Source organism: Artemia franciscana, chromosome 17 (assembly GCF_032884065.1).
Source record: "Artemia franciscana chromosome 17, ASM3288406v1, whole genome shotgun sequence".
Lineage (NCBI taxonomy): Eukaryota > Metazoa > Arthropoda > Branchiopoda > Anostraca > Artemiidae > Artemia > Artemia franciscana.
The window spans coordinates 43,561,283-43,581,766 of NC_088879.1; the positions used below are offsets into that span (position 1 = coordinate 43,561,283).

Here is a 20,484-nt window from a genome sequence, read left to right on the forward strand (position 1 = left end):
CGGTTGGCCGAAAAGGACAATCTTTGGCAATCTATTATTCGCCAATCAATATTTGGCAATTTTTGATGATCACCAGTATCTCAGTTTAAAATTTTCTTTTTCTTAGTTCTTTTTAATTATTTTTACATTTTTTTTTCTTCGTATTATTCGTTTTTCGTTGAACCTCATGTATAGCCAGTGCAGTCTTAGAATTTATTTACCAAAATCTAAAGAATTTAGTTTACTTTGTCCCAAGAGGAAACATCTATTTTGTAGCTTGGATGGTCCTGGTATTTCAAAAGGAAAATCATATTTCAAATAAAACCAAGCTATTAATCCACCGTTAGTATATCTTGAATCCCGTTGTACTCATGTCAATAGTAACCATATGTGGCCTCATCAATTTTGAAGTTTAGATAACCCAATCCAAATGAAACATTGATCTAATTAAAATTCAAAGATCTAGCCTTATATCTACTACCTATAGGTACATGATTTATCAGACATTATGAACTTTGGATGAGCATAATTAATTATATAAACTGTTTGTGACAATTGCGATCTTTGACCTACCTTCTTTTTTTTCTTTTTTTATTTCTAAAATGTTATTAGTCGTTAGAGCTACAGGAGGGAATCAAAAAGTCTTTCTCTTTTTTTACAGAAAGTAGGACCGGAAATCCATTAAAAAACCAAGAACACCTCTAGGCCCATTGCCTTGGACTCATCTTAGGTCTATTCATGCCTCTAAAAGTGCAACTTTCTAAGATTTTTTATTTGGTTCAAAGTAATGAAGTTGTTTGGGTAGCATCACATTTTCGTCAGTGTTGCCCCTTTGAACCGTGAAAATAAGTAAGCAAAGCAGCACTTTTTGTTCCTAAAAATTCAAAAATTAACAATCTGTTAATCCTCAAGCAGAATTATCAAACAGTTCGTGGTAACGAACTGTAGTAAGGAGCGACCCGGCTCAATAGTAACCGAAACTCTAAAAAATGGAATTTTGATACCAATAGTTACATCAAAAGTTACGAGCCTGAGAAAATTTGCCTCATTTTAGAAAATAGGGGGAAACACCCCCTAAAAGTCATAGAATCTTAACGAAAATCACAACATCAGATTCAGCGTATCAGAAAACCTTACATTAGAAGTTTCAAGCTCCTATCTACAAAAATGTGGAATTTCACATTTTTTGCCAGAAGACAGATCACGGATGCGTGTTTATTTTATTTATTTTTTTCCAGGGGTGATCGTATCGACTGAGTGGTCCTAGGATGTTGCAAGAGGACTCATTCTAACGGAAATTAAAAGTTCTAGTGCCCTTTTTAAGTAACCAGAAAAATTTGAGGGCACCTAGGCCCCCTCATACGCTCATTTTTTCCCCAAAGTCACCGGATCAAAATCCTGAGATAGCCATTTTATTCACCATAGTCGAAAAACCTATTAACTATGTCTTTGGGGATGACTTACTCCCCTGCAGTCCCCGTGGGAGGGGCCGCAAGTTACAAACTTTGACCTGTGTTTACATATAGTAATGGTTATTGGGAAGTGTACAGACGTTTTCAGGGGGATGTTTTTGGTTTAGGGGGGAGAATTGAGGGGGGTACGTGGGAGGATATTTCCATGAAGAAACTTCTCATGGGGGGATATAATTTCAATGAAGGGGGCGCAGGATATTCTAGCATTATTTGAAAAAACAATGAAAAATAAATATGAAAAGTTTTTTTCTACTGAAAGTAAGGAGCAGCATTAAAACAAAACGAGCTAAAATTATTACGCATATATGGGGTTTACCTCCTCGTTATACCTCACTCTTTACGCTAAAGTATTTTTAGTAATTCCAAATATTTATTCTACGGCCTTTGTGATTCAGAGGTCATTCTTAAGGAATTGGGACAAAATCTAAGCTTTAGTGTAAAGAGCGAGGTATCGACGTTCGACGAGGGTTGAACCCCTTCATATACGCTATAAAAAAAAGCGAATATAGAAGTTCGTTACGCACGTTATTTCGTAAGTTACGTATATTTTTTACCAATGAAAACGTTTGTAAAAAATTAAAAGTTCTAGTTGCTTTTTTAAGTAATCAAAAACGTGGAGGGCAACTAGGCCTCCTCCCTCCCTTCTTTTTTCTCAAAATTTTCCGAGTAATTGCAATTAATTAATATGCAAATTTCGTTTTAATTATTTATGTGCGGAGAGTCAAGATCAAAACATGCATTAATTCAAAAACGTCCAGAAATTAAATAAAAAAAAACAAGCTTTTTTTTAAATAAAAGTAAGGAGCAACATTAAAACTTAAAACGAACAGAAATTACTCCATATATGAAAGGGGCTTTCCCTCCTCAACGCCCCGCTCTTTACGCTAAAGTTTCTTACTGTTTTAAAAATAGAGTTAAGAGAAAGAGTCAAATTTTAGCGTAAAGAGCGGGGCGTTGAGGAGGAAAAGCCCCTTTCATATACGGAGTAATTTCTGTTCGTTTTAAGTTTTAATGTTGCTCCTTACTTTCATTTAAAAAAAAAACTTGTTCTTTTACTATTTAATAACTTCAAAGGATAGCTAGACCCTACACAGACTTAAGGTGTCTGGTGTTGTACATTTTTGATTATTTTTTGCTGATTCTTCACCACCGTCTCTTTTTTTAATTTGGCACGCACTACTACCAAGCCTGCAAACGAGGGTTTTTCGTAAAAAAAACTTAGTTCCTGCTTTTTCTTATTTTTTAAGCAATTCAAATTATCAGATTTAATTTACCCTGTCCTTGAAACTTTAAGGTGATGGGCGCCCACTTCCCACCACCTGGCGCCCATACCAGAACAACAAGTGTGCCGTACATGTACGCAACACTTGGCACAGTTTCCTCCATATTTGGCACACTTGTGCAATCAATTCTACGGGCCAGTACTTCCTTCGAATCCCGATCCCGACACTTTTTGAAACTTCTTCAAGACCAAGGTGGTTGTTCCGTCATAGGGAACGTCTTTTAAGAGATACAGGGGTCTGTTATGTCATAGTTTCTTTTTAAAACCCACGAGGGCCAGGGAAAAACCTTCAGAGCTTCTTTACTCAAGGATTTCTTTGGTTGTTAAATGATACTTTCTTTAATACTTTAAAAAATCCTTCAGGGTCTTGTTTACTTCAGGATTTGTTACATAATAGAGTGTAAAGATTGTTACATAATAGAGAGTCATCAAGAAACCTTTAGGGGGCCCGCTAAATCAAAATTTCCTTGGGTTTTACCTAATAGTTTCTTAGGGAAAGATCTTCAGGGGCTTCTTTATCCAAAAAATTTCTAAGATTGTTATAATTAAAAACCTTCAGGGGGCCCGCTAAATCAAAATTTTCTTAGGTTTTACCTAATAGTTTCCTCTTTTAAGAAAATCTGTGAGCGTCAGGGCTTGTTTACCTCAGGATTTCTAAGATTGTTATGGTTAAAAACCTTCAGCGCTTCTTTACCCCAGGTTTCCTAAGATTGTTCTTTAAAAAACCTTCTGGGCTTTTTTGCTCCAGGATTTCTTTGAATGTTACGTAATAGGGTTTGGGTGTTACATAATAGGATGTTAGAGTCCACTAGTCAAGTGGGGGGCTTATTGAGACATTTTTCTTAAAGAGGTTTTTCAAGATGCTTCAAAACGTTCTAAGACCTTTTTAAGGTATTTTTCAGTTTTTCATAAGGTTTCAAGACGTTTCAACATGTTTTTAAGACATTTTTCTTCAAGACGCTCTTCAATAGATTTCAAGAAATTTCAAAACTTTTTTAAGATATTTTTCTTCAAGACATTTCAAGACATTTCAAGACATTTTATAAGACATTTTTCTTCATGATTTATTTAGTTCTTATGCAATAGGGAATGTTAACGAGTGTTAAAGATGACGCATTCTAACGTGACTTGTTTGTTCAGTTCCCTTGGGGAACTCCAGTTGTAAATAAGGGAGGTACGCATGCGGGCGATACATAATAACGGTATAAACGTGGAATGTGACGCAATGTTATGTGCCTTGCTAGATTTATTAGGGGCGATGTAATCTTACCTGATTTAGTAGATTTATTGGGAATGACAAAATCTCGCGTGACTTGCTAGACTTCAGGGCTCCGTGGGGATATCCCCGCTTGTAACTGAGTAAGGAACGCACATGGGTGTTTCGTAATGACAGCCCACATGTTGGGTGTTACGCAATGGCAGCACACATTAGGACGCTACGTAATGTCGATGTACACGTGGGATGTTATATAATACAAGAGATTCAAATTTTCAGGATTTCTTTCTTTTTCAAAGCTTTATTTCTTAAGGATTTCATTTTGTTTCAAGGCGTTTTTCTCTGGGAACCTTAATACTCTAAAGATTTTATGTCCGCGTTCGGATTCAAAAAGGGCATTTCCATCTAAGGGAACTGTACTTCGGACCATAAAACCCTTTCTAATATCTTGATTCGGTTTATACATTCTACCAGATAGCCTATTCAGCACCCATGGAGAAATCTGTTTCTCGAATACTAGACCGATTAAATGTATTGCATTTCCCCATATGATTGCAATAACGGACATGCAGGGTGGAAAATCGATTACTGAAATTTGCTTACATTTGAAGTACATCTGCTTGTTCAATAATGCTTTAGAGAGTATTATCCGATAATAATGTGGCTTGCTCTTAGCGAATGTTTTTTTACTAATAGAGTCTTTTTCATACACATGACATTTTCGGATATTTGATTGCAAAAATATTCGTTTACACTAGAATCGATCATTGAAATCTAATGAAAAATCTTCATTAGCGTTTCTTCTGATAACTCCTAGCAATTGAAGCCAGCGTGGCACAATGTACCCTCCCCCCGGTAGTACCCTTTTGGCTAACATTATCACGCCTAAGGATTTTTCCAGATTTTCCCTCAAAATAAATTTATTAACTAAAAAAATCGTAATTGTTTTTTATTTGAACAGCGAAAAATTTCATTACTAGGTTGCGATTTTCCATGGTAATTCTAAGCCAGAGACACTCAATGGCTGACAAACAAAGCCCTCTAGCAAGTATTATCAAACATATGACATTTTTTGTTTTGTTTTTTACGCAAAAATATTAAAATATAAATAACTTGCTGCTTGCTGATTTTTCTCCTCGTGAAACTGATCTTGTTTGTGGATCTTGTTGCCTGCTGATTTCTGTTTGGGCAACTTGTTGCATGTTGAGTTTCCTCTTCGTGAAACTTGTACATTGATTTTTCTCCTCGTGAAACTGATTTTGTTCATGGAACTTGTTGCGTGCTGATTTTTGTTCGAGGAACTTGTTGCATGCTGATTTTTATTCTTGAAACTTGTTGCATCTTAATTTTTCTTTCCATGAAACTTGTACTTTGATTTTTTCCTCGTGAAACTGATTTTGTTCACAAAGCTAGCTGCTTACCAACTTTTGTTCGTGATAATAGATGAATCTTGATTTTTATTTTCGTGAAACTTGTACTTTGATCTTTCTCATCGTGAAACGTATTTTCTTCATGGAACTTGTCATGTCCTGATGTTTATTCGTGGAACTTGCTGTGTGCTGATTTTTGTTCATGAAACATGTTGCATGTTGGTTTTTTTCAATTCGTGAAACTTTCACATTGATTTTTCTCCTCGTGAAACTGATTTTGTTCATGAAACCTGTTGCGTGCAAATTGTTTTCGTGGAACTTGCTACGTGCTGATATTTTTGTTCGTGGAACTTATTACGTCCTGATTTTGTTCGTGAAACTTGTTACATATTGATTTTTCCCTTCGTGAAACTTCTACACTGATTTTTCTCATTGTTCAGATTTTGTTCACGTAACTCGTTGCGTGCTGTTTTTTTTTATTCTGGAACTTGATACATGCTGAGTTTTGTTTGTGAAACTTGTTATATTTTGATTCTTCTGATCGTGAAACTTGTACATTGATTTTTCTTCTCGTGAAATTGATTTTATTCATGGAACTTGTTGAGTGCTGATTTTGTTCGTGGAACCTGTTGCGTGCTAATTTTTATTCGTTAAACTTGTTGTATGTTGATTATTCTCTTCGTGAAACTTGTACATTGATTTTCTCTCATCGTGAAACTGATTTTGTTCATTAAACTATTTACATGTTGATTATTATTGGCATTGATTTTCCTTCTCGTAAAACTGATTTTGTTCATGGAATTTGTTCCTTGATTTTTTCCTCGTGAAGGTGATTTTGTTCATGGAACTTGTTGTGTACTGATTTTTGTTCGTGGAACTTATTTTGCGCTGATTTCGTTCATGAAACTTATTGCATGTTGGTTTATATCTTCGTGAAACTTGTACATTGTTTTTTCTCCTCTCGAAACTGATTTTGTTAATGGAACACGTTAAGTGCTGATTGTTGTTCGTGGAAGTTGTTGTGTGCTGATTTTTGTTCGTCAAACTTGCACATTGTTTTTTCTCTTCGTGAAACTTGTACATTGATTTTTCTTCTCTTGAAACCAATTTTTCTCAAAGAACTTATTGAATGCTGATTTTTGTTCGTGGATCTTGATGCATGCTGATTTTTGATCGTGAATCTTGTTGCATGTTGATTTTTCTCTTCATGAAACTCGTATGTTGATTTTTCTCCACGTGAAACAGATTTTTTCCTGAAACTTGTTGCGTGGTGATTTTTTGTTCAAGGAACTTGATTTTGTTCATGAAACTCGCTTTCTCTTCTGGAAAGTTGCATATTGATTTTTCTCTTCATGAAACTGATTTTGTTCATGAAACTTGCAGTAGATTAGGTTATACTTGGGGGATGTACCAAGCTTGGTGGAACCTATACCTAAAATACACATATGGTTAGGTTAAGTTAGATGACATGTCACGTAACCTAAACTAACCTAACCAACCATGTGTAAGTCAGGTGTACTAAGCGTGGCGAAACCTATACCTAACCTACACTCGGTAGGTTAGGTGTAGGTTCCACTACGCTTGGTATAGTCCAACTAACCTAACCTATTACAAGTTCCATAAACAAAATCAGTTTAACGAGGATAAAAATGAAAAAAATAAGAGAAAAATCAACATGCAACAAGTTTCACAAAAGAAATATCAGCACGCAACAAGCTCCACAAACAAAAATAAGCATGCAACAAGTACTATGCACAGAAAAGTCAGGAAACAGCAAGTTCCACGGACAAAATCAGCCCGCAACAAGTTTCATAAAAAAATGAGTTTCACGAGACGAAAAACTCAATGTGTAACTTTCAAGAAATGAAAAATCAACATGCAACAATTTTCACGAATAGAAAATCCGCTAGCAGCAATTTCCATGAACACAAAATCAGCACACAACAAGTTTCAGGAATAAAATGAGTTTCACGAGGAGAAAAATCAGTGCACGATTTTCACAGAGAGGAAAATCAACATGCAACAAGTCTAAAAAAAAAATCAACAAGCAACAAGTTCAACGAACGAAGAACAGCACCCAATAAGTTTCATGGACAAAATCAGTTTCACGAAGAGAAAAATCAATGTACAAGTTTCACGAAGAATCAACATGCAACAAGTTTCACGAAAAAAATCAGCGCTTAACAAGTTCCATGAACAAAAATTAGCACACGAACAAAATCAGTTTCACGATGAGAAAAATCAATGTACAAGTTTCACGAAAAGAAAAATCAACATGCAACAACTTTCGCGAACAAAAATCAGCACACAACAAGCTTCACGAACAAAAATTAGCATACAGCAAGTCCCATGAACAAAATTAGTTTCACAAAGAGAAAAAATCAGTGTTCAAGTTTCAGGAAGAGAAAAATCAACATGCAACAAGTTTCGAGAAAAAAAAAATCAGCACGCAAGAAGTTCCATGAACAAAATCAGTTTCACGAGGAGAAAAATCAATGTACAAGTTTCACAAAGAGAAAAAAAGATTCCACGAAGTTTTACAAAGAGAGCTTCGCGAACAAAAATCAGCACACAGCAAGTTCCATGAACAAAATCAGTTTCTCGAGAAAAATAATCAATGCACAAGTTTCGCGAAGAGAAAAAAGGAAAAAACAACAAGACTCACGTATAAAAATCAGCATGCAGCCACTTCTATGAACAAAAATCTGCATGCAACAAGTTAAAACTGAAACAATGATAATTTTTAGTTTATAAATATATTTTGAGGGGAAAAGCATTAAAAACTTCAATGTTTGAAAAACGCCATATGTGGGATAATGACTTCTAGAGGGTGGCTTTTGTCAGCAATTGAGTGTCACCAGCTTGAAATTGCCATGGAACATCACAATCTAGCAATGAAGTGGCATGTTTCCGCTGTTAAAATAAAAACAATGGCCATTTTGAAGTTATAAATAATTTTAAGGGTAAAAGCTCGAAAAAACCTTAGGTGTGAAAATATGCACCAGAAGGGTGTAATGGAGGGCTGGTGAATTGTGCCACGCTGGCGTCAATCGTAAGGAGTCATCAAGAAACGCTAATTGGTTTTTTCATCAAATTTAAACAATCGATTCTAGCGTAAACAAATATTTTTGTACGAAAATGCCCAAAAAATGTCATGTATGCGACAATCCATGCTAGAGGGTTTCGTTTGTCAGCCATTTATTTCCACGGGCTTGGAATTCCCATGGAACATCGCAATCTAGCTATAAAATGGCAAGTTTCCACTGTTCAAAAAAATGGTCATTTTTTAGTTTATAAATTTATTTTGAAGGTAAAAGCTTGAAAAAACCCTTAGGTGTGATAATATGTGCCAGAAAGGTGTCATTGGGAGTGGTACATTGTGCTAAGCTGACCTCGATTGCTTTGAGTCACTAGAAGAAACGCTAATGTGGATTTTTTCATTAAATCTAAACGATCAATTCTTGTGTAAGCGAATATTTTTGCGAAAAAAAGGCCCGAAAAATGTCATATGTGTGATAGTGCTTGCTAGAGGGTGTTTATTGTCAACGATTTCCATTTTTATTTCTAAGACATCATTTTTAGTTGCTTCGACTATTTCAAGGATTTTATCTAACTTTGAGATATTATTAGTCGTCTCTGTGGATCCTCTAAATCACTTTGTCTTGATCGCTTTTCTGAACCATATTTATTTTCAATAATGTTTATAATTTTTTTAAATAGATAAACGAACGCCCAAGATAATTCACATCCAATTTTGTACAGTGCTCGCAAAAACGATGCCATTACTCCGAATTCATTGAAAAACTATCAAAGAATTTACTTGTCAGAGTTAATCCGGCTGAAAAGTGTATTGCGCAAATACAGATGTTTACTGAATGAATGCTAGTTCAGTACTGAATAAAAATTAGATGTATCCTGTTTGATTCAAGGGAAGCGAATGCATACGAGCACTTCAAACTTAGAGACGGGACCGTATTTTTTTTATGGGGGGCGGGGGGTTACTAAATCATTATTTTCTGGGGGATTTTTACAAAAAAAACTTTAAAAACAAATAAAAAAATTATTTATGTTCATTTGTTAAGTTTTTAAGAGTCAGAAAACATTTTTTTAGTGGGGGGGGGTCAAACCCCCTAATTTTAATTTCAACTTTAATTTCAACTTCCTTGGTTAGTTTACGATTGTACTGTCTGTTGTTCATGTTCGATCCTTGGTTTTCATGAATATAATATAAGTATCATGGCCCCAAATTAGAGAAGGGGGATAGTGTCATTTATTTATTTTCCTTGAAAGACAAGATTTTGCTTTTGCACAAGATGTTGTAATATGCAGAAATATATCATACTTTTTAACGGAATATTTGTGAACCAGAGCCTCCTTTCCTGAAAATTCAAAGCCCTCTCCCCCCCATAAAATTACGTCAGAGCCCTTAAGCTTTTTTTTTAATTGGCTGCCACTTGTAGTTTGTATTTAAAATGAAAATTTTACATTTTAATTAGTCGCTATTAAAATCTAAGGGTGATTACTTTCTTAAAAAGTTCTTCCACTGAAAGTAAAGAGCAACATCAACAGTAAAGGTGCACAGTGAATGATATTTATCCTATACATAAATTTACTCCCAGCTCAATCCTCCGTCTGTTTAGATAACTGTTTTACTTTCCTCCGTCTGTTAGTTTGAAAGTTTGACAATTCCTTTCCTAAAGTATTTTAGAATGTAAAAATAGTCTGTTGGTAAGGCCACACCTAGGGGGGGGGGGAAACCACCCCCCCCCCAAAAAAAAAATATGTCTGACTCGTAAGAAAGTAACGAAAACGTATAAAAACAATTTTTCATGCATTTTGTAAAGTTCGTTTGTTATTCCCCCCTCCCCAAAAATTACCCTCAGAACAAAAACATTCAATAGGCCCTTGCTACAACTACTATTAACAGCTCAATTCAGCACCAAGCCACATGAGGTCAACACAGCAATACACACTCTTCCTCGATTCCAGTATATTCAAAGCCAACCTCTTTCCACCCTCCCAGGAAGCTCTCATTTCCCTAACATCTTTCCTTACGACATCCTTTCACCGCAACCAAGGACGGACCGCTTTTTTCTAACCCTAGACGGTTGACCGAAAAAGAAAATCTTTAGTAATCTGTCATTCTTCATCTGCAGAACGTGCCCTAGCCATCGGAGCCTCTCTCTCTCATTAGCCATCACAGCCTCTCTTTCACCAGCCTCTTTCACCTCTTTGTCTCTTTCTCTCCTCTGTCTCTTTCACCTTTCATTTCTTTTACCAGCATTCTGACATTTGTTATTGGGAATTAGAGTATTTCATATTGGGAAACATACGGATATTTTTCGCGGGGGAGCTTTTTTTCAGAGGGAGGGACATGGTCTGGGGGAATTTTCTGTGAGGAGAATTTTATTGGGAAGACTTATCCTGAATTCTTCTATAGAATTCTTTTTAATTTGTCTTTCTTCCTCTTTGGATGTACCATTTTACGCAATGAGCCAATGTTACAGTGGAATTGTCCAAGGGAAATTTCTAGCGGGAATCAAATTTTCTGGTAAGATTTTGTTTGGAAAATGTGGTTAATGTCGACATAGATGCTGCAAGGTGGCACCTCCATTCTTGTAAAACAAAAATGTTTGAGGCGTTTATTTTAATGCTTTATTTTAACTGAAGTGATTGGCTTCATAATTCAGGTGTCACCTTGCAAGTGGCTACCTTGCAGGCTAGGCTACCCTCGTGGACATCACCCTTACTTGTATACAAAAAATCTTGCCAGACAGTTTGAAACAATCTTGCCCCTACAGACAACTCCCCCACGAAAATGTCCCAATAATAAATTATATCTGTAAGCAGCAGACTAATTACAAAACTTAAAAAGGCACTTAAACTTCTGCAATGGGATTCTCTGATTGTTTAGTAATTAGGAAGGGAGGGATATGCATCAAAGAGTTCATTTTAATGTCAAAATGTCCCTACTCTCATTAGGCCATTATATAATACAATTAGTTCAAAGGGAGAGAGGAGGGAAGGGTGGAGGTACAAATTGATGTGCAATTCTCAGGCCTATAAATAGGATTTTGTTGGGGGAAGGTGGCATTTTTTTTTGGGGGGTGGGGTACAAAAGAAACTTTAAAAAAAGCATAAAAATGTGAAGTTGATACCTATTCCGTTATGATTTCTGGGAATATTATCTATACTGTTATTGTGAAAGTAAAGAGTAACATTAAGCCCCAAAATGAGCAAAACTTATTCTGTATAAGAGGAGGACTGCCCTTCTCATCCACACCTCCACCTCATGATCACAGATACTTTGGACGGTGCTCATTAGATCGAAAATCGAGAGTTCTAGTCCTTTTTTTTATAAGTTAAAAGTCATTGGAGACCCATCGGCCGCGAGGGGTATTTTCTGAGGAAGGGGGGGTATTTTCCAAGTCTTTTTTTGTGGTGAGGAGGTATTCTCTTTGGGCTATTTTCATGAGGCGTAAACGCCGGCCACTTGTTCTCATATCTTATTTCTTTCTGAAGATATTTAGGAGTCTCTGTTTCTTCCAAGAGGTTTTATATATCAGTGTTTCCACAATCCCTATTTTTTTGTATCTTTTCAGTTTTTGTTTCGCCGAATAAATAAATGTGTTACACGCCTCATTGTCAGAGAATCTTAACTAGGCCACAGTTGGGCATGGCAAGCCCATTCTAATTAGTATATTGTAATTGGGAAAATTGCAATTAGCTATTAGCCGGTTAGAATTTGATTAGAAAATTAACACTATTACTAAAAAAGACAATACTCAATAAAACAACTTTTTTTTCAAATCCGGAGACGCCCTTTCATTTTAATTTATTATAGTTACCATTCAAAAGTGGCAGACAAGTGATTGCTATCTACAAGCAAGTAATGCAAAGAATCAAACCTACGGTAGCAGCTTCTTAATTACATAACCGCTAAATTTTAAATCACTGACAATCCCAGAGTCATTATACAATCGGTTAATTAATGACCGAGAAGTTACTACTCTCAAAACCTGGTATATCTCTTGGAGCGCCACTTATTCTGCCCTGCCACATGTGGTATGCAGAATTTGATGTAAACGATATTCGAGTGAACAGCTTTTCATTAACGATGCTAGAACCCATATATTTCGGGTTTGTTAAGAATAGAAAAAAATGTTGGAAGTAAAATTACTATCCTAGGATAAATAAAATTAATATTTTTTAATGTTTAAAATTTTCAAAATTTCAAAAATTTTCTATATGTTCCTAAGATGTTCGGTAAAATCATAGACGAAGGTTTTATCACTATTTTGCAAATAAGATGAGTCGAGTACCTGACTCATGCAAAAAGCCAAAAAGTCGAGTAACCTTATATGCAAAAAGCTAGAAGTGAATCTACCAGAAAATTAAAATCAGGACTTATTCTGTCCTGCCACGCGTGGCATTCAGTTTGGTGTAAACGATATTCGAGTGAACAGATTTTCATTAGCGATGCTAGAAGCCCTATATTTCGGGTTTGTCAAGAATAGAAAAAAATGTTGAAAGTAAAATTACTATCCTAAGACAAATCAAATTAAAATTTTCTTAATGTTCATAAATTTTCAAAATTTCAAAAATTTTATATGTTCCTAAGATGTTCGGTAAAATTATAGACGAGGGTTTTATTACTATCTTGCAAATAAGATGAGTCGAGTAACTGACTCATGCAAAAAGCCAAAAAGTCGAGTAACCTTATATGCAAAAAGTTAGAAGTGAATCTACCAGAAAAATTAAAAGCAGGACTTATTGAGTCCTGCCACGCGTGGCAACAGTTTGGCGCAAACGATATTCGAGTTAACAGCTTTAACTCATTAACGATGCTAGAAGCCATATATTTCGGGTTATGTTGAAATTAAAATTACTATCCTCAGACAAATAAAATTAATTTTTTTTAATGTTCAAAATTCTTAAAAAAAATTTCTGTATATTCCTAAGATGTTTGGTAAAATTATATGCAAAGAAGTTGAGTTGCATAACTGAAACTCCTAGGATGTTTCAAGAGCATAAATTATACCTCATTAAGGTCTTTTGCAGTAACTGCATCCACCTCTTCCCTCTACAAAAAGCACTACCCATGGATGACCTTGCACAAGCTTAGTGTTATAAAAATGAAATTTTTACAATGGATTTCGAGCACAAACAAGGTCCAAGTAAAGTTCTCAGAACCCGATAGCTTTGCTAAATCCTACCTTATAACGTTTTAAAGAATTTTGAAAAATATGTCTTAAATTTGAAAAAAAATCCGAATATGTGTTTTCAAACTCTAGAGTCAAAAAAGAGCGAATTGAAACAAAATTAAAGAAACATATTTTCCAAAGGTGCCATATCTGCAGCTTTCTAAGCCTCAACAATAGAGAAGAAATAGAGGAAATGAAAGAGGAAGTTGAAAATGAGAGCACCATTTCAGCTTTTTCTGAAAGTAACAATCTCCTAGTGCAGCTATTTTCCGAAAGAATGAGAAGTCCCTCATCTAGACATTTTCCTAATGTTCGTTTAAACACAGAGGTAAAAAATTAAAAGAATAATGGGGAGATTTATTTTTTAGAATCTAGGAGGGGGCAATTTTATCGGCTTCTTATAATGAAAACACCAAAAAAGGGCATTTTCCAGTGATAATAAAAAAAAATTATTTTTAATATATGGGACGAAAATCTAAATGACCAATATTTTGCTTTGAGTAACTTGGCCACTCTCCAAAAGAAAGTAGCCTACTTACAAAATAGGTTTTTCTACATTTTCACCATAAAAAGCACCAAATTATACTAAGTTAACCATATTCAGTGTGCAATAAACTCCTCGTTATGCCACCAACTATACCTATTCCAAAATAATGACAAAAAAGGGATAGATATCAAATCAATTTTTCACTTCTTTGTATACGTCAGTCATTTAGAACATCTCAATAAGCAAGAAAATCTGATTAACTAATCAAAGAGAATGATATTGCAAAAAAAAACTTTTTCTCAAGCTAAGTGTTCAGTGTGTGCGTTAATCTGACCTTTCACTCACTATTTAAACCATGAATTTGATCCAAATTTTCAAGGGCTCAAATTTTAGACACCTAAACAATGTAGAAGTCCCCCATTGTTAAGAAAACCTTCAACAATGACTAATACGTCAAATTTCTGACAGGCTGATTAATAGGTAGTTAATATAATAACAGTGAGATATAATAGACGGGTGTGTGCATTCTTCATTTCATGATTGTATAGACAGCACCCTCTAAAATTGTTTATCAGAGGGGATTATTAAATTCAGAGTTTTCTAAGGTCAATGAAAGTCAAGGAACTTCTGCTTGGTTCACTAGCACAGATACTTCATCGTTCTTGCTGAATTATCAATCAGGGTATAGCCTCGTTGATATGCCTGTATTTTTTTACCCACTTTTCAGGTCTTTTCCAGAATAAAGTCATTCTCCTCTGATCCAGGGTTTAAGGATCAGGGGCACATCAAGGGGATGCTTTTAGGGCAAGTGTTCCCCCAGAAGGTTATAAATATGGAATGGTAAAAAATACAAATTGATGAGCCACAGTTTTTCTGATGCCCCACCCACACGAAGAAAAAAACCCTTCATTCTGTGTTTGTCCCTACTAAGGACTTTGATGATACAATCATAAAAATCCTCTGTCCAATGTCATATTTTGCAGACTAAAATAAATCCATGCAGTTTTGACTGCTATGAGTGAGGTCTAGACGCTTCAATAAAGCAAGAACTAAAATTTGAGCGGATCGGCGGGGCGATGTCATAAGGAAAGATTTAGGGGAAAACTGGAACTTCCTGAAAGGGTTTAAAAAGGGAGGCTTTGATTTGATTGGGATGGAGGAGGAGCGTATGTAGCTGTGTTGGTCTCAAACGATTTGGTGCTGCAGTGGGTCGTTGATAGTGGTAGTTGTCAACTTTATTTGTCAAGATGTCAAAAAGTGCTGTCAAATTCAACTAATTCGTTTTTCATTTTTGGGTTTCCAGGTTCAAATTGGCAAAACTGTAATACTGCCCTAGAGACAAGGGTGTATCCAAGATCTTGTTAGATCAGAGGAGCAAAATCTTGCCAGATTGATTAGAAGAAAACAGCCTTATTAGCAAGCAAGTTGTAGCAGTACTGCAAAATCCGGAAACGTTCCTATTGCCGATCGTCGTTAAATTAGGAGTTCAATCAATCCATTTTGCGTCTTAGTCAAACAGTTCGTGGTAACGAACTGTAGTAAGGAGCGACCCGGCTCAATAGTAAACGAAACTCTAAAAAACGGAATTTCGATGCTAAAAGATATATCAAAAGAATCGGATTTTTATGCTGATTTCAAATATATAAGTTTCATCAAATTTAGTCTTTGTCATCAAAAGTTACGAGCCTGAGAAAATTTGCCTTATTTTGGAAAATAGGGGGTAACACCCCCTAAAAGTCATAGGATCTTAACGAAAATTACACCATCGCATTCAGTGTATCAGAGAACCCTATAGAAAAAATTTCAAGGTCCAATCTACAAAAATGTAGAATTTCGTATTTTTTGCCAGAAGACAAATCACGGGTGCGTGTTTATTTGTTTTTTTGTTGTTTTTTTTTTCCCCAGGGGTCATCGTATCGACCAAGTGGTCCTAGAGTGTTGCAAGAGGGCTCATTCTAACGGAAATGAAAAGTTTTAGTGCCCTTTTTAAGTGACCAAAAAAATTTGAGGGCACCTAGGCCCCCTCCCACGCTCATTTTTTTCCCAAAGTCAACGGATCAAAATTTTGAGATAGCCATTTTGTTCCGCATAGTCGAAAACCATAATAACTATGTCTTTGGGGATGACTTACCCCCCACAGTCCCTGGGGGAGGGGCTGCAAGTTACAAACTTTGACCAATGTTTACATACAGTAATGGTTACTGGGAAGTGTACCGACGTTATCAGGGGGATTTTTTTGGTTTGGGTGTGGGGTTCAGGGGAGGGGGCTATATGGGAGGATCTTTCCTTGGAGGAATATTTCATGGGGGAAGAGAAATTCAATGAAAAGGGCGCAGGACTTTCTAGCATTACTATAAAAAAAAACAATGAAAATATAAACATGAAAAAGTTTTTTCAATCGAAAGTAAGGAGAAGCATTAAAACTTAAAAAGGAACAGAGATTATTACGCATATGAGGGGTTCTAAAAATACTTTAGCATAAAGAGCGAGGTATTTAGGAGGAGATAAACACTTCACTCTTTATGCTAATTTTTTTTTTTAATAATTTCAACTATTTATTCTACGGCCTTTCTGATTCAGGGGTCATTCTTGAAGAATTGGGATAAAACAAGATTTAGTGTGAAGAGCGAGGTATTAACGAGGGGACCAGCCCCCTCATATATATAATCAAAATATAAGAATATAAAAGTTTGTTACGTAAGTTAATTCTTAAGTTACGTATTTTTTTTACTAATAAAAACGTTCGTTAAGAATAAAAGATCTAGGTGCCTTTTTAAGTAACCGAAAAATTGGAGGGCAACAAGACCTCCTTCCCCACCCCTTATTTCTCAAAATCGTCTGATCAAAACTAAGAGAAAGCCATTTAGCCAAAAAAAGAATTAATATGCAAATTTCATTTTAATAATTTATGTACGGAGAGCCGAAATCAGACATGTATTAATTAAAAAACTTTCAGAAATTAAATAAAAAAACAAGTTTTTTTAAATGAAAGTAAGGAGCGACATTAAAACTTAAAACGAACAGAAATTACTCCGTATATGAAAGGGGCTTTTCCTCCTCGACACCCCGCTCCTTGCGCTAAACTTTGATTCTTTCTCGCAACTCTACTTTTTAAAACAATAAAAAACTTTAGCGTAAGGAGCGGGGTGTCGAGGAGGAAAAGCCCCTTTCATATACGGAGTAATTTCTGTTCGTTTTAAGTTTTAATGTTGCTCCTTACTTTCATTTAAAAAAACTTGTTTTTTTATTTAATACAGTAAGAGGCCATTCGGGGATTTACTGTGATTCGGTGATTGACAACCCGTTATAAAAGTTTTCATACATTACATTTATACACATAAGAGTTTGAAGTTTTCACTTATAGAAGAATCATAAATTGTATATGAGTTTTGACTACATATTAAAAATACGTTGTTTTTTTTATCCAAATAAAATCGGTCATTTTGGGTTTGTACTGGTGATTTACTTAAATAAATATCTTATCCTATCTACATTTAAGACAAAGTAAGCGATACTACAAGAAAACATACTAGCGACCCAAAATAAAACATTCTGTAGGGAATTTATAAGGAATTATTTGGCGGGGTGTTGGACCACTCGCAGAGCCAAAATTCTTTTAGCGGATATTTAAAGCACCAATGTAAGTGATATTGAAATTTGGTTGTCTGAACTGATTAAATGGAAACTAGCACAATTTCATACTAAAAATTAAAAAACCAGGTCTTCAATTTTTGATGAAAAAGTCCTTCATATCCAGTTATTGGTGGCACCAGGCACAATGTTAAACAAGAAACACGGGCGAAAACAGCAATAATGAGTAAAAAATAAATGACACCTTATTAGGTGTCATTTATTTTAACAAAACAAAATTTTAAGAAGTTAAATTTTAAACTATTGTTTAAGGCGATGTAACTTTTCTTTTAAGGTTTAGTTGTCAACTTTATTCGTCAAGTTGTTAAAAAATGCTGTCAAATTTAACTAATTGGTTTTTCTCATTTGGGTTTCCCGGTTCAAATTGACAAAATTGTATTACTGCTTTAGACAAATATGTATTCAGGACTTTTGTTTTAGGGGGAAATTTCTCGGATGGGGGTAATTTGAATAGCGCATCAAAAATTTGTTTTTTACGCTTTTTTTAAAATTTCAAGAGTAAGTCATGTTTTTTTTGGGGAGAAGCTCTAAACAGTAAGTCCCCCGCCCCCTTGGACATAGCCTTGCCTTAAACTATATAGTTTAGAAACAATCAAAAGAGAAGTCTTCGAAAATCGTGATTTTCAGCTGTGAATAGAGGTTGTATTGGTCATGGGGGTGAAAATGGGTTTAATTTGATGTCGTTCGTTCTATAAGGCTTCTTTATACTAAGGCTTTCATTTTCTATTTTCCCTCGTTAATATGTCTCTGATTCAATTGTCTATTTTTACAATATTTAACCTGAAAAAAACGCCAAAAGAAAATGCTACAAGTAAGGACTTGGACAGACAGTTAATCCAGGGGAAGGGTTATCCGGGTTAAACCTTGTCCCCAAAACTTTGTTCCAAACCATACAGAAGTGTCAAAAATTTACTAAATAAATGTATAACACTTAAATCATGTTCTCGGGAAAACTTTTTTGGGCACCCCCCTCCCTGAAAAAAATTGTTGATATTTTGAAGCACTCTCAAAACGCTAAAAAAAATTTTTGAAAACGCTTTTTTTTTAATGAAGCAGATAGATACATTTTCAGTTCCAAAAAATCTAATTCCTTAAGTTTTCCATTATTCCTGAACCAAGAATTCAAAATACTTCGTCCTTAGGACGGGGGATTGAGTCCTGGTGTCACTTGTTATTTGGTTTGAAATGGAGGTCAGTGCCATGACTCTCAGAGTGGAGTACCTAAGGGGTACCTGGAGAAATCTGTGGACGGTAAGCAGGAAGGGTGTGTGAAAGCACAGGATCCCTGGCCTCCAGCCCCCATTGCACCTTCTGACTGAAGGACCATGAAATGGGGACCAGCAATACCGGTAGGGATAGCAAAATTAACAAGCTGTTTTCTTTTTTTACGATGAATGCAAAAATTAACTAGAAAAAAACCTATGAATACATAATGAACATAAATGGTACTGGAGAAAATTTCTAAAGCAGCAAAGTAAGTGATAAAAAGCAAAAATTAACTAGAAAAAAACTACTAATACATAATGAACATAGATGGTATTAGAGAAAATTTCTAAAGCAGCAAAGTAAGTGATAAAAAGCAAAAATTAACTAGAAAAAAAACTACTAATACATAATGAACATAGATGGTATTAGAGAAAATTTTAAAAGCAGCAAAAAAGTGATAAAAAGCAAAAATTGACTAGAAAAAAAACCTATCGATACATAATAAACATAAATGGTATTAGAGGAAATTTTGAAAGCAGCAAAGAAGGTGATAAAAAGCAATCTGTGAATATTAAATACCTGATGCAAGTCCAATTTAATTGTCACCCACTCAAACTGTGGACCTCGTTGAAGTGTGGGGCTTTGCCACCATCCTGGGGTTCCATCAATAGCATTAGTTATTGGATGCCGAAAAGATTTATCATAGGCTGAATCGTCACATATGCCGCACTGAAAACAGCATCACTTAATAAAAACAATATCAACTAAAAGGTAGAATTAGATCAGGCATCTCTACTATACAAGTATAAAATTTGATTTCGGTTTAATTAATTTGCTCACTTAAAAATTGTTGATTAAATAAGATGAAAGGAAACATTATTTATCAATATAAGATAGAACTTTAAAATATAGATTTAAATCGTAGCACAATCGAAACACGATATCCTCCAGTGATTACGAAATTTGAATTCCTAAATTTGAGCAGCGCTCATCTCTATTTTATAAGTATTAATCTAAGAAAAACAGTGATTTCCCATGGAAGTAAAGAGCGAAGATGGCACTTATCAACACTATAAAACAAACAAACATTATTACTTCGCAGTTTATGCGGCACATGTCTTTAGTGTTCCTTAAAATAAACTGACACGCAATATATCCCTCAAATTTGGAGAATTCTGAAAAACTAGCGCTTTACTGAAAACACAAAATCGACGAAAATTTTGATCACAAAATTTTCGGTTAGTAAGCTTTGGGCTAGGTGGCTTTATATCTTCGTACGCATTTTTCAATATTAAGTACTTAAACTCCGCTGCGCTATGTATACCCTTCCAAACTTAAACGAGTATTTTCATTTGAGGTTAAGATAAAAATCTACAGGGCTATTATAATCATTGGCCTAAAATCATTACAATCATCATAAGCGAGCCATTCAAAGATAAAAACGTGGTAGAGATTCAAGCACTGATTGAAAGGATTTAAAGGAAAAGTTTAATTGTTTATTTTAAAGCTTGTTAATTACTCATCCAAAAATTCCACTCCGGTGCTATTATCTAACATTCCAATAATATGACACAAATATACGCAGCGAAAATTTACGCACAGAGTTCAAGTCCGCTT

General features: G+C 35.1%; 1 protein-coding gene across 2 annotated transcripts in view; it reads right to left on the reverse strand.

The window, feature by feature from the left end:
* Positions 1-20,484, reverse strand: part of LOC136038276 (laminin subunit alpha lam-3-like) — a 395,732-nt gene that overhangs the window by 320,311 nt on the left and 54,937 nt on the right. For both annotated transcript variants that reach the window (XM_065721399.1, XM_065721398.1), the window contains exon 4: positions 19,447-19,596. In XM_065721399.1, the coding sequence (XP_065577471.1) occupies positions 19,447-19,596 (150 nt within the window). The remainder of the gene's footprint in view (positions 1-19,446; positions 19,597-20,484) is intronic.